The sequence below is a fragment of the Onychostoma macrolepis genome, chromosome 08 (assembly GCF_012432095.1).
Source record: "Onychostoma macrolepis isolate SWU-2019 chromosome 08, ASM1243209v1, whole genome shotgun sequence".
NCBI lineage: Eukaryota > Metazoa > Chordata > Actinopteri > Cypriniformes > Cyprinidae > Onychostoma > Onychostoma macrolepis.
This window is the reverse complement of record NC_081162.1, coordinates 3,090,325-3,104,446: the sequence shown is the minus strand read 5'-3', so window position 1 is coordinate 3,104,446 and position 14,122 is coordinate 3,090,325. Positions and strand designations below refer to the sequence as shown.

Here is a 14,122-nt window from a genome sequence, read left to right as displayed (position 1 = left end):
GACCTCAGATACTATAGGGTACAGGATATTGAAACTGATCTTTGTCAACTTGTATGTTAGAACTTTTGTTCAAGAAGGACTATAGATACGCTGTCAAATACAATGGACAAGTCCAAGAGAATATTATTTGAGTGTAAAGGCACTCTGGCAGGTTTAAGTAATTCAGTCACTCTGAGGCAAGCAATTTCAGTTAAGTGGCCTATTTTGCCTGGTTTGGGAAGGTCAAGCAGGTAATTTTGTTGGAGTGAAAAAGGCAGGTGAATATGAACATTCTGACACCTCCAGTCCCTTCTCCCTTTCCATTATATCTGCATAAATTCACACTATTTTATATTCCCCCTCCTCTATCTTTCTCTCTCAGGATTCAATCCTATGTGGGAGGAGACGCTCGTCTTCACTCTTCACATGCCAGAGATTGCTCTTATACGCTTCCTGGTTTGGGACCATGACCCGATTGGCCAAGATTTTATTGGCCAGAGGACCATCGCCTTTAACAGCATGATTCCCGGTACCAAATTTCGCTTACATATTACACTTCTTTTTATATAAGAAAAAATATTTGTGATATATCAGGCATTTGGAATATATGTTTTTTCCAATGTTTAGTGCATCCTTAATATGTGTATATCTGATGGTCAGGTTACCGACATGTGTATTTGGAAGGCATGGAGGAAGCTTCCATCTTTGTTCATGTTGCAGTGAATGACATCACCAGTAAGGTGAGCACTTCTTGTGGTTTGCAGGCAAAAAAAAATGTTGGTGCTATTGTGTGCCGAGAGCTGTATCTGGCATTGTTAAAGTCAAAAGATAATATTCTTGTCATGTGCTAAAAAACTGTGGAAAAAAAGTCTCAAAATCCTAATGTTGATTCTAGCCATTAGGCATTACATGGCTTACAGTATAAAAAAAAAAAAAATATATATATATATATATATATATATATATATATATATAATGTTTAATTGTTGTAGACTGCTACAGTAGGCTTTTAACACAGCTAAATGGTAGTTTACAAAAATTACACTTAGAAATGGTTTAATATGTTAAAGATACCCTCCCTACTAATTCTTACCTACTATACCTACTAATTTTATAAAAGTAGGCTGATTGATTGGTTGGTTGGTTGGTTGGTTGGTTGGTTGGTTGGTTGATTGGTTGGTTGGTTGGTTGATTGATTGGTTGGCTGATATTTATAGTCATTTGTAACACTTTCCACAAGTATAGTACAAAATAGAACATGAAACCATACCTTTTTTTATTTTCAATGAATTACCAGTGAAATGCTTTATTTGTTGATTATTAACTTCCAGAGGTCAAAATAAATATTGGTAACACTTTATTTTAGGGTCTCTTAACTAGTTGCTTATTAGCATGCATATTACTAGAATATTAGCCATTTATTAGTACTAATTAAGCACATATCAATGCCTTATTCTACATGACCTTATTATACATCCCTAATCATACCCAATACCTAAACTTAACAACTACCACACTTACTATTAATAATCAGCAAATTAGGAATTTATTGAGGGAAAAGTCGAAGTTAATAGCGAATAAGTGTCCCCTATTCTAAGCTGTTTTATTTTAAAAGTTTTCATATGTGGTTTCCAACTCTGTAACTCAAATTTGATACAGGTCTGAATAAAATCCTGATTTATGTGATTTTATTCTGTTTTAGCAATGAATATAACATTTAAAAATTAAATGTAATCTTTTGCAAAATGAGTAACATGTTTGTAGATTCACTTCAGTAGATTTAATTATGACATTTATGTATGACTGTAATTGTTAATAACCATATTCATTTTTAAAACAGTGGTACAGACCTGTATCTACCTATTTTTCAAGCTACATTAATTTTATGTTATCAATTTTAATTTTCAAAATATCTAATAAAAACATTTTTAATTTGTACCACTAATGCTATATGAAAAATTAATAGGACAGTTTGTACCCTGTTCGTACAAAGTGCCACATGATGTTGTAAACATGCTCACTGCTTAATTATGTCATGCTTTTGTCCATAATTTGTGCGCTAAACATTCAGCGTTCAGCAACAACAAATGTTATTTGTGTAGTTTGTCTGTTTTTCCCCTTTTCCCTCTTTCTCTTTCTCTTACTTCTCTTTCTCTTATGTTTGTGATTTCAGTGCACCCATCTTAGTCCAAAAGCTGTCTATAGAGGCAGGAAATTTTTAGGATCCTCGTTCAAAACTCAGGTGTAGTGAGACCCAATCAGCACCCTGCATGCTCCCTGCAAACCCCGCCCTCCCCCCCACAGTGAGCGGTTAAGCCCTGATTCATTTGCTAGCCTTCACCATGCCAACTCATACAAAATGAGTTGTGACATAACTGTGACTTCCTTCCTTGGCTGCATTCTCATTGACCCCTAAAGCAGATCCAGTGTCAATGTCCCTATAGCAGGCGACAGCGTTCACTCCTATTTCACTTAACTCAGGGCATTTAAGGGCCATGATAGGGTTTTGGCTGGCTGGTTGCAGTAACACAGCACTCAAGCTGTAGAGTCCATGAGAGGGATGCGTTTATCTTGGTTTGTGAAGTGTTACGTCCTCTTTATTCCTATCCGTGATTATGAGTGTCTACTATGAGAGCTGGAGTTTAGCAGGTACTTTTTTTACATCCTTTTTTGAGCCAAAGAAATATCTTGTTCTTGTTCCTGTAATTGTGTAGATTAGCATAATTGCATTAAAATTATAAACAAATGCATGAACGTATTTGACGCAATATTAGTGAGGAGATCAGATGGCTGACAGCACTTTGAAGCCTCACATGGATCTACTTGAACATGGTTCATGAAATGACACTGGGTGTTGTGCAGAGAAACAGAAAAATTGCTAGTTTTAGTGCATTCATTTACTTGTTAATTTATTTTGAGTAAACAGACTAAACTATATTTATAGTTTAGTAAACTATATTTAAGAGACTTAACTATATTTTATTACTTAATTATTAACATTATATAGTAAAGATTTCAATACCTTGCTTCTCCATTCCAAGTTAGGCATCCCCTACATTGTTTTAGCATGAATCAAAATAGATCACCCAGAGTCATTTTTTTTTAATCAGAGATGGTTGGATGTAAATATCCTGTCACCTTTCACTTGACATTTATTCCCATTTCATATTTATTAACACTACCACCACAAATTCCCAACATTGTCTGCATCTTCATGTTTAAAGGTCTGTGTTAATAACCAACATTTTGTCTGTTGATTCCAAATTCTGCTGCATCTAACAATTGTCATTTAAATTGTCACTGATTTCTAATGGTAACACTTTTTAAGTTGTTGCATTAGATTAGAACAGAACTTAACTTGTGGATTAATACTACTTGGCAAATTATCATAAAAGGGTTATCTTCAAATGATGTTGATTATGTAGCTGGTATGAAAAAAAAAAAATGATTAGTTTTTTAATCTTAAACCACCCCATGAGATTAGATCGCCACTAAGCTTGACTGCATTTTCCAAAAGCATCATAAACTTGTGTAGATTGTAGAAATCATTGGTTTACAATGCTTTTGGGAAAAGCAGCTCTTGCCTCCACTTGTCAGACTAGTCTGGTTTAATGGTTTTAAAATACCCAGGCTCATTGGAAATATGTGCCTCTACATTTCTGCAAAACTCAAAAAACACACCTATGCGTACAAAATCGCTGCAGTTTCCAGTTGAAATAAAGACTAGAGGCAGTAAAACTCAGACAACATTTATTCCTTTTCGCACAAAGTAGGGCCAGAGTCTTGATTAAGAAAGCCTAATATTCGCACAATTCCTTGCACAATATTATGTTATGACTTCAAAACAGTTTTAACATGCTGTGAGTTTTGAAAACTGATCCTTTTGAACATTATCGTCACATATACTGCTTCATATGTATGGGTTTTCTAATGCAGTAGGTTTACTCGGTAGCTCACCCGACACGGCGTTGTGAAGCGCTCCAGTACGAATCCCTTGAAACTACGGTTTGTCAAAACAGGTCAAACTCCCGTAAGTTAAAATAGCACTGTTGCATCAGCGAATGCATTTTTATATCACTTACAAATACATTCATTAACCTATTTGTGACACTTTCGGCATTTGAATTCTGAACCGCCGCAATATATACCTGAAGAAATGTACTAAAATCGTGGCCACGGTCTCAAATTGATTGCTCGTTTTAGTGCCACTCACTGGACATTTCACTTTGAAACTGCCACGAAATGTGCAATAAGTTACATAATATCGATGTCGCAGAAACCTCGGCACAAACACGTATTTCCAACGAGCCTGGGTTACTTTTAAAGGGATACTTTAAGTTGATTTAAGTTATTTTTCCAGCTGGGCACAAGATATCAGAGTGGTTTGGTAGGCAGTTTTTGCTTGGTTAATTATTTCGAAGAAGAATCTATGAAAGCCTGTTTAACCTAGTTAAGGTTCTACACTACATCTTGTTTAGATGATTCCATTTGTCTTAGATTCATATTGCCTACTGATTTTTCCAATGTCCCATTGCAGGTTCGAGCAGTCAGTGGTATAAAAGGACTCTTTCACAGAAACCCAAAGCAGGCATCTCTCGACAGCCATGCTGCTGCTCTGCTCAACCGTAAGAGCACCTTTGGTGCTCATCTCCTGCGCCGCACAGCCAGTGCCCCCACCAAGGGCCAACCCAAAGTCAAGAGGGGCTTCCCCGAGATCTCCATTGACACAAAAGATTGCAGCTCGGAGGGCGCCAGTGAGGAGCGGGAATCAGAAGAGGGGCCACCTGTCCACCACAACGGAGATACTGCATCTGGAAAATCATGGGGTCATGGCACCAACGGGCAGCTTCACCCTGACGACAGTAAAGGTAAGAGTACTTTCTTTTATCCCAAGCCCCATGCTACACCTTACCGAAACCGGGGCGTAATGAGCGAACCGCTGAAGCGAGCCAACAGGTTGCGACTCCAGGATCCATTGGATGAGAAGCCAGGAGTATTTGCCCGTGTTGCTATAAACAGCTCTGGGCGGGTTGGGATGACTTCCAATTGCATAAAGTGTGTAATTGGCTCCAAGGAGAGTCCAGACTTGGAGAGGAAGGTTACCCAGCGCAAACCTGCTCCCCTCAGACCGGAAAGGGCGTCTCGGTCTCCAACACTTTCCAGACAAATTCAGCCAGAACCCATTCTCAAACCACAAGCCTTGGCCCAAACTGACTCAAAGCCCAAACCAGATTCTCAGGCTCTACCCAAGCCTGTACCCTTACCTAGATCAAGGGCAAAGGCCAGACAAACACTGGCTGCACAACCCCTTAACCCCACTGTGGACCCCACTTTCAGAAATGATCGCTCATGTAGCGTACCGCGCCGACCCTTTCGGTCCCCATCCACACCACCTCCTCCAATTCCAGACAGCAGAACTAGCCTTTGTCGGCAGTGCTCTGCTCCACCCAACTATGGCAGCAACTGCAACGAGACTAGATTTGTGAATGATGTCAAAAGATTGTCTGATAGCGACTCCAGCAGCTGTGATAGTCTGGCCAGTCTTGATCTACCCACCATATTTCCGACACGAGGAATGGAGAACCGAAAGCGGGCCGCAGGGACACTGCAGCGCGAGATGAATGCTCTCTTCGCTCAGAAAATGGAGGAGATCCGCAGTAAATCTCCCTTGTTTTTTGCTGGTAAGGTGTTTGTAGTTAGATGGATTTTAATTATTAGAACGTCCCAGTGCCTCAGTAGGATAGTTTTCAGTAGGTTGTGATGGAACCTAACAAATACCCACCAAAGACCTTGTGGATGGTGTGGATGTCAATGAAGGCTGATACCCACTAGAACTGGGCAATGTCATCAATGGGATCCTGTCACAGAAACAAGAATACTGCAAATTAAGCATTAATGTTGGATATTAACTGGTTTTAATGTACATTTGCCCACCATTTCCTCTTAGTTTCTGTGTCCTTAAATCACTATCCTTAAACCAGATTTAAATGCAAATGTAGCTGCATGGTGGCAGTGGGGGCATCAGTAACTGACACAATGAGGGCATCCCATCAATGCTTCTTTGTGATTTTGAAGTAATTGTTTTAGGAAATGATTATAGAGCAAGATTTTGCCAACACATATATTAATTACTATGATAAATGATTTGTAATTCCCTTAGCAAAACCTAATTAACTTTTAAGAATACTGAAGAAAAAAACAGCCTTCCATTAAAAAGAAAATTTGTTTCCCTTAAATGGAGAGCAATTACTGTTGGAGATCTCAACAATGATTTAAATTGTTGTGCAAAGTCTGCGTTTAGTTTCTATGGGTCCTAAGGAATAGGGCAAACATCTGAGACAAAGATGCGTTGATACTTAAAAGAAAAGTCCTCTATATACCTAAATATCTAGATTCAACCTTTGAGCAATGAAAATCTCTTTTTGAGGCTATTACTGGGTTTCCAAGTCCTCTGGAAACTAATAAAATGTAATAATAATGGAAAATATAGTGAATATAACTCATATGAACATGCATACTATATATTTTAAAAAATCTAATAATCATGAATGAAAGAAAAAGTCATTGAAATTCAATCCTACAGTACCAAAACTATGCATGTTTTGTATGTTTTTATCTGTTTAATGCAGCAATGTAACTGCTTTTAGTGCTGTCACAAGACTGTGAGAGTCACAAGACTCTTCTGTAAGGAGCGAGGATGTTTTTCTGGCCCACGCACTTGAGCAAATACAAACCAGATGCTCAGCTTTTACCACTGGAGCAGGTTTTGAAATCACGGGATTTCTACATGGGGAATATTGGCTAACTATGTTCTTGCATGTTGATTTAGGGGTTGGGAGTGGGGTATTATTATATGACTTAAGAATGAGAGGGTGCAGCTGCATTTTCCTATTCCTAAAGGTATCATCCACATCGTAGGTTCTCAGCTCCTCATGATGATGGTGCTAAACCCTCTTAGTACTCATAACTATTTAGATCTTTAAAAATTAACCTTCCCATGCCCCCATTCTTTATTGTGCATCTATAAATCCATATTAGAACAAAGCATATATGTTTTGTCAGAGCAATTTCCTGGTGTACCAATCCCCTCCCTTTTACACTGTCCTTCTGTTTCAATCTGCACTTAACCTGTTAAAACGCCTATTTGTTCCTTCCTTCTTGCATGCTTTCTATCCTTAGTGCAAAACTGAGGGGCTGACCAATTACCAGGTAAAATGATTTTTCAGCATTTCATTTTTACCAAGTTCTTTTTTGTTCTTTGATATTATATAACCGTTTTCATCATGATGTGTGTTGTGTGTTATATTCAACATCATACACTTTACTGAACGTGCAAAGAAACAGCATTTGTTGGTCTAAACTGTCAATATTTATATTTCTGCTAGTTATTAGTACTTGCAAAGCACATATTAATGCCTTATTCTGCATGACCATATTTTAGATCCCTTAATCCAATCCCATACCTATACATAACAACTACCTTACTATTAATAAGCAGCAAATAAGTTGTTTATTGAGGTAAAAGTTGTAGTTAATAGTTAGTTAAAAGTGAGAATTGGTTCACAAACTAAAGTCTGACCATGCCATGGACATGGTGATCAAATCATGCTACTAGAGGAAAGGTGTGCTATTTTCTGTAAAAGATCAGACTTATGATATTTGTTTGGCAGAAGACAAAATGAGGATAAAAGTATATATTTGCATTTGGGCTTGACTTTCATTGGATTATTCTTAAACATTAATATTTCGTCAATGAGAGAGGGATTTACATCACAAGAAAAAAGGTTTTTAATAAAGCCTTAAAGCATTTCCGTTTGCACAACACTAATGCACAGTACAGAACAGGAGAAGTAACATAGGAATGATGAAAATATGATGTTGAAAAGATGAAAAGATGGAGCGTTGTTTCCCTGTATCCCCAGCCTTTGTGCTTATCTTATGTTTTGTTTCCTTTTGCATTTACTTTTGCACCTTTAATGGATCATGCTGTATGTGGGTAGTTGACAAATAAACCTGGTCTCACAGAATTCCGTGTAATGGATCCGTGCGTGGACCACGGCTGATGCCTGTCACTGACTTACATTGGTATCACTTCTGTGAGCCCATCACAGACTTTTCGGCGATTCCGTGATGCCACCACAGATTCGGCGTTAAGGGTCCGTGGTCATTACACGGAATTCTGTGAGATCAGGTTGTGACAAATAGTTAAAAATGCTTTTTTTGTAAAAGACCTTTTTTTGAAAAAGAAATACATATATTTATGTAGTGTGAAATCTGATCTTTGAGAAAACATAAAGGGTCAGTAACTTTGTCAGTTCTTTCACTGCTTTTTTTAACATTTAAACTGAACTGTACCATAAATTTGTCCTATGGTCTGACATATAAAATTAAGAAAAAGAAAAAAAAAACTCTTAATAATACATAAATAGCATAAATAGCATGAGAGAGATTTATCTTCATTGTTAGACACTTATTTTCATATAATGCTATTTATTTAATATGAAATTATAATTAACATCATTTTTTCCCCATGACTTGTTGGACAATTTCAAGACAAACTTTGACAACAAGACAAATGTTGCTGTCATCTGTTCAAAACTGCTAAAAATTATACTATTTTAAGTTGAGTTAAGTTGCAATACTCAACTGCTTTTTTAAAGTTATTTTGAGATGAAAACAAATCTGTGGTTCATTTAAGTGTCACACCATAGGACATTATGTCACACCATAGGACATCACGTCACACTAAAGGACAGAAATGGTAGTTATTAAACTATTTCTATTTAATTATAAACATGTCAACAGAGAAAGAAAGTTTAATTTGATACAAACAAATATCAACATGTTTTTTAAACAAAACAAAAAATTATTTTCATCAACAAAATTCAGTCTCTTAATCAGTATGTTACTGAAACTCTCCTAGCCCCCCATACACACAGCTAACATTGATTGATATTCAAACTATATTCAGTTAGATGTAAATGAAGTTTTTAAAACTATATGGCTACTCTTTTTAAGGCATCATTTTGATTCTTTTTACTTTCTGCATTGTTCTCTTAGGATCTCCTCCTTTTTGCGTGGATCCCTGTTAATGTTCTCTACATATTTCCGTGTCCTCTCTCTTCCACTAATTTCTCTCCCTCAATTCTTTCTTTCTGTCTCAAAAACAAAGTATCACATTTTATACTTGTTTTCATGACTCTTTATAACAGTACAAGTTTTCTGTAAAAACATCAGAAAATAGTTTAATTCATGTAATTATTGCAGTTAAGAACACTGAAAATGATCAAAAAAGAATAAAAATGAGTTAAATAAATCCTATTTAATTATTTGCTTTTTAACGAGACCTTTTCCTGTGGTGTTACATCTTTGTCCTGTGGTGTGACAGTACAGGTGTCACACCAGAGGACATTTTCTGTCACGCCAAAGGACGTTTCAGTCTTTTTCTGTCAATTAATGACCTTGCTATTCTGAACTAACCAATCGTTAGCGGTTAGCAAGAAACATTTGCATAATTTTCCATGATTATGTAGTTTAACATGCAGTTTTTAATAAAAAAATATAATTTAGGGGTCACACCAAAGGACAACAAAATGTTCCATTTTTGTAGTGGTTCTAAAAAAGTTAAATATTTCAACAGTTCTGAGACAAAATGTACCATGTGCACATGTCATGGGCTTCACAGGGGGCTTCAGTAACATGACCATGAATGGGGTCCTTCAACAAATTACAGTTTTCTCTGGAATTGGCCGATTTGAAATCAGGATATGGTGTCACACCAGAGGACATGGTTTTCAGAGACAAAATTTATAAATTTCCTACACTTTCAGAAATATATGGATCAAAAAAATGATTGCCGTTTACTAAAATAGACACTTGTACAATTATGCCGGAGGTATTTATTAACATTTTTATGCTTTTATTTTTAATTTATAAATGTTGTAATTTACTGAACCATGCTTGGGACAATCACACCATAGGACAATTTTGAGATTTAGCTCAAAATGTAAAAAAATCGAATAACACTGCAGCTTTTATAACAACAGGTCCACGTAGCACAAAGAAATGTTTCACCATTTACTGCATTTTAAATAACGACAATATTAATTATATTCATTTTTATCTTGTGGGACAGTCAAAATGCCATGTCATGTCAACAACCCATATACCAAATCTAATTAATGTCTTTAATTTATGCATGCATTTTTGTCTCTTTATTTTTTTATATAATTGTATTATGTTATTATTTAAATATAACACATGGGACCAATTTTAGACAAAGCATGTTATATGTTTGCAATACATTTGTGTCCAAATATGTTGATTTGTTGAATTGTGCTTAAAGCTGAAGTGTATTTTTCATCATAAAAACTCCTATCCAAGTTTAATATGCAGAGACAACTTTAAGACATTTGTAAGTTGATTTCACCCAAAAGTATAAATACCTTGTCAATGTAGGTCAGTCAAAATATTGCTTTGACACAGAAGCAACAGCAGACAATAATTAGTTACTCAAGTGGTGCATAAAATACACACTTCACCTTTATTTTTCATTTTGTTTTGCTGTAAATGTGCTATGCTATGCAAAAATGCATTATTTCATTCATGTGCAAAAAATATTTCTGTATATTGTTGGTCTTGTTGGCATTCATGATACATTTTATGTAGTCGTGTGTTTGTGTGTGTGTGTGTGTGTGTTTTAAAACTCTAACAGCATTTTAATTGTCATTAAACTATACCTAATTATATTACTCCCTATTTACAGTATAACTTTTTTCTGCTTTCCATGTACTTTCAGAAAATTCTGAAGTGCAGAGTCCAACTCCATCCCTGAACACCTCATGTCTGGGATCCATTACAGAGGAATTTCAGGAGAATAGTCCTTTGACCTCCACACAAAGCCCTGTGGATACCTCACCACATTGTCCCTCCACTACATTGTCTTCACCATCCACAGCAATAACAACATCTTCCAATGGGGAAAATCTCAGCCCTGTGAAAAATAATGAGGACATTCGGAAATCATTTGCACTAACCCAGTGTATTGGTCCATATAGCACCAGTGGCGAGGATTCTGGGAAAAGCCACATCAACTCTTCACTTTCCACAAATTACCTTGACATTGGATGTGATACACGCCCATTGCCAGACCAGGAGGATGGTGCAGTTGCGCAAAAAGCAGTCACTGATCCCAACGTTCCTAAAATAAAAACACTACAGACTCTAGAGACAGATGCCGTAAAGGTAATAACCGCCACAAAGAGCTCTCAAAGGATGCAGGCGTTGAAGGGGGTGTTTGACAGAGACATTGGACGAAGCATGCAAACAGGACTGAGGACCCCAGTCAGAAGGACCAAAAGTGAAGGACAAATGAAGGCAGTGATAAAAACAGACAGCCCATCAGTGGTCCCCGAAGTCTCTATCGACGCCACTTTCAACGACAGGCTCTGGAGCAAACTCGACCCCAGCAGCCATCGGGATAGTGTGTCATCGTCTTCCAGCATTTCCTCCAATGACACTGTGATAGATTTGTCCTTGCCCAACCTTTCCAGAAAGAGCCTTACCTGTCTTAGTGCAGCCCGGGACAGCTCAGACAACCAAGTATCGTTGGCCAACAGGTCCAGTCAGCCTCGATCAACCGTTGTAGCATGCAACGTCTCGCTTGTCAGCAAGAGCAAGTCCAACCCCAACCTGCGGGATGGTGAGATGTGCGAGCCAGAGGACGAGTTACAACCCAGGCCTTTGGTTGCAGAGAAAGACCCCATCCGTCCCATGCAGAGGCGCCACACTTGGAGCAGGTTGTACATGGAGGGCTTAAAGCAGTCTTCCACTCTTGCAGCTTCTGCTAGCTCCAAGAGGTCAACCACCCCCTCGGCAAAAGACATGGACAGCAGCTCGAAATCCAAGAGTCTTGGAGATCTCACTTCAGACGACATCATCTGTAATTTTGAGAGCAAGTATCGCACCATTAGTCGCAGTTTCATTGTGAGGCCAAGCCGTCAACTAGGGAAAACTCTTAGAAAGCCCCAGAATGACCTAACGGAGCAGCTCAAGAGGCTCACCGATGTGGAGCCCCTCACTAGCAAAGACTTTGCTCAGTGCAGGAACGATTCCGAAGTGGGACAGGAAGAGGAGGAGATACCCCCTTTGCGGAGGAGTTCCTCACGGAGCCAGAGCCGGGTGAGATACATCGCTAACCGAGCCAGGCAGGCCCAAGAGAGGCAGCGGCTACAAAGCCTGACTAGGACGTCTGGGAGCCCCATCGAAGAGCGTGGCAATCCTGAAGGAGCTTGTAGTGTAGCCCACAGTCCCTGTGTTAGCTTGGATCTTTTGAGCCAGCTTCCATCAGGACCACCCCAACAAAGCCCTCTGAGCCCGGACAACGAGGTCTTCTTTATGCTCAGGCTGTAAAAAGACAAGAGTGTGTTGAGCAAATGGACACAAGGTGGCCAGCCTCCACCTATCACTCATTAAGATACTCCAGTAGACATGTTGAGCAGTCAAACATTTCTTATGTGCACCTACTGTAATAACCCTTACATTTTGGCTTGATGCTAAAAGTTGAAAAGCACACAATCTTTTTTTTTTTTAATGCCCATTGTTGACCTACTCCCAACCCTGAATAATGAGCCGTTACAGGGAATGAAATGCTAAGCTTTAAACATTAAATTGGATGCAACGGTTTGCTAGTTTGTACAAATTATTTGTAAATGTGCATGCATGTGTTGAAAAAAAAAAAACAAAGGTGCAAAACCAGAGGATTTTTTAAAAAGGTGTATTAAAATATACAAGATTGCATATAGATATTATTACAAACATTCTAAAATTAGATTATGCCTGTGGCATTTGTGGTACTGTAATTTTTTTTTTATTATTTTTTTTTTTAAAGATGCAGCTTATTGCAGCAATAGATAAAAATGTAAGCACTACTGATTCACCACAATGATTCCTTGGATTCAGATGTTTATTAATCTGCAGCCAAAATACAAATGCATTTGTTTGTGTTGTTAATGGCATGAGAACAAATTTTGTAACCAAGCATGGGATGTATTTGTCACAATAATTTATTGTCCCTTAAAACTATTTTTAAAAATTTTTTAGATGTAGTAATATTAATGACTGCTATGTTCTGTTTTAGTTTTTAATTTAGTAAAATTACAACTTACAGTATGTTCTTTAGTTAAGTTAGTTACTAATGAAGTGTAGCTCTAAAAATACGGTAATTCATATAAAAAATTGCATATCTTCACTTTATGTACAGTAGTTTACCTTTTGAAATTTTACTGTATGTCACTTGATTTTAATATTTCTCCTATGGTCTACTGTATTTTTATGTTTCAAAGATTTTATGATTTAAAAATGTACAGTCTATTAGATATGCAGTTATGTAGATGTTATTCAATGTCATTGTCCTAAGTACACTAATACCTTTTATTACTTTTTTTTAAAGAATGCTACTCAGTAACAGGGAAATAAATTTTTACCAATTACATACTTCTTTTTTAGTGTATTCTTGTATCTGAAGTTAACAAACACAACTCTTTCAATTTCCAAGCAGTGAAGATCTATCATCTTTCTTAATATTCTTCTATTTGACTATACGGGACTCAGCTGTTTATATGCTTAAAAAACTATGCATGGTTGGATATATCAAAGATAACCATGGCTTTAGGACCATCCTATTAAATTCCAGTTTCAAGTATGCTTTATGAAATGCAGATTTCTTTTAAGCTAAATTCTCAGTAATCAGTCATTTATTCAGCTCAGTTCAGTTCAATTATTCTTTGACCTCATTAAATAGAGTCAAGTATCAGTCTAAATCAATACATTTTTACTGAATATTAAAGGTCTTTAAGCCACCACTGAGCAAGTTAAAATTGACAGTGGCAATAGAGCATGATTGATGATTTCAAGTTACAGCACAAGTTAATGTTTTTGAGAATTGGTGGCGTTTCAATTTAAAGCAGCTCTTTCTTGGAGACCGACATGGGCTGCGGCGAACCGAACTGAGATCATTGAGGTAAAGATTGCAGTAAAACCAGCAGAAGTGGAGCTTATTGATGAGTGTCTGCATGATAATACTACTAGGCGTTTAGATCTACGTTATGGTCTTAGCTACTCATGTAAAATTATGGGTCGTTTT

General features: G+C 37.2%; 1 protein-coding gene across 8 annotated transcripts in view; it reads left to right on the top strand.

The window, feature by feature from the left end:
- plch2a (phospholipase C, eta 2a) overlaps positions 1–13,476 on the top strand; it is a 142,967-nt gene extending 129,491 nt beyond the window's left edge. For 7 of the 8 annotated variants that reach the window (XM_058784812.1, XM_058784810.1, XM_058784808.1 and 4 more), the window contains 4 exons: positions 362–508; positions 640–719; positions 4,517–4,847; positions 10,778–13,476. In XM_058784812.1, the coding sequence (XP_058640795.1) occupies positions 362–508; positions 640–719; positions 4,517–4,847; positions 10,778–12,390 (2,171 nt within the window). In that variant the 3' untranslated portion in view covers positions 12,391–13,476. Of the gene's footprint in view, positions 1–361; positions 509–639; positions 720–4,516; positions 4,848–7,158; positions 7,189–10,777 lie in introns of all 8 variants that reach the window. The other variant, XM_058784815.1, reaches the window with a different exon arrangement.
- The last annotated feature ends 646 nt before the right edge of the window (positions 13,477–14,122 follow it).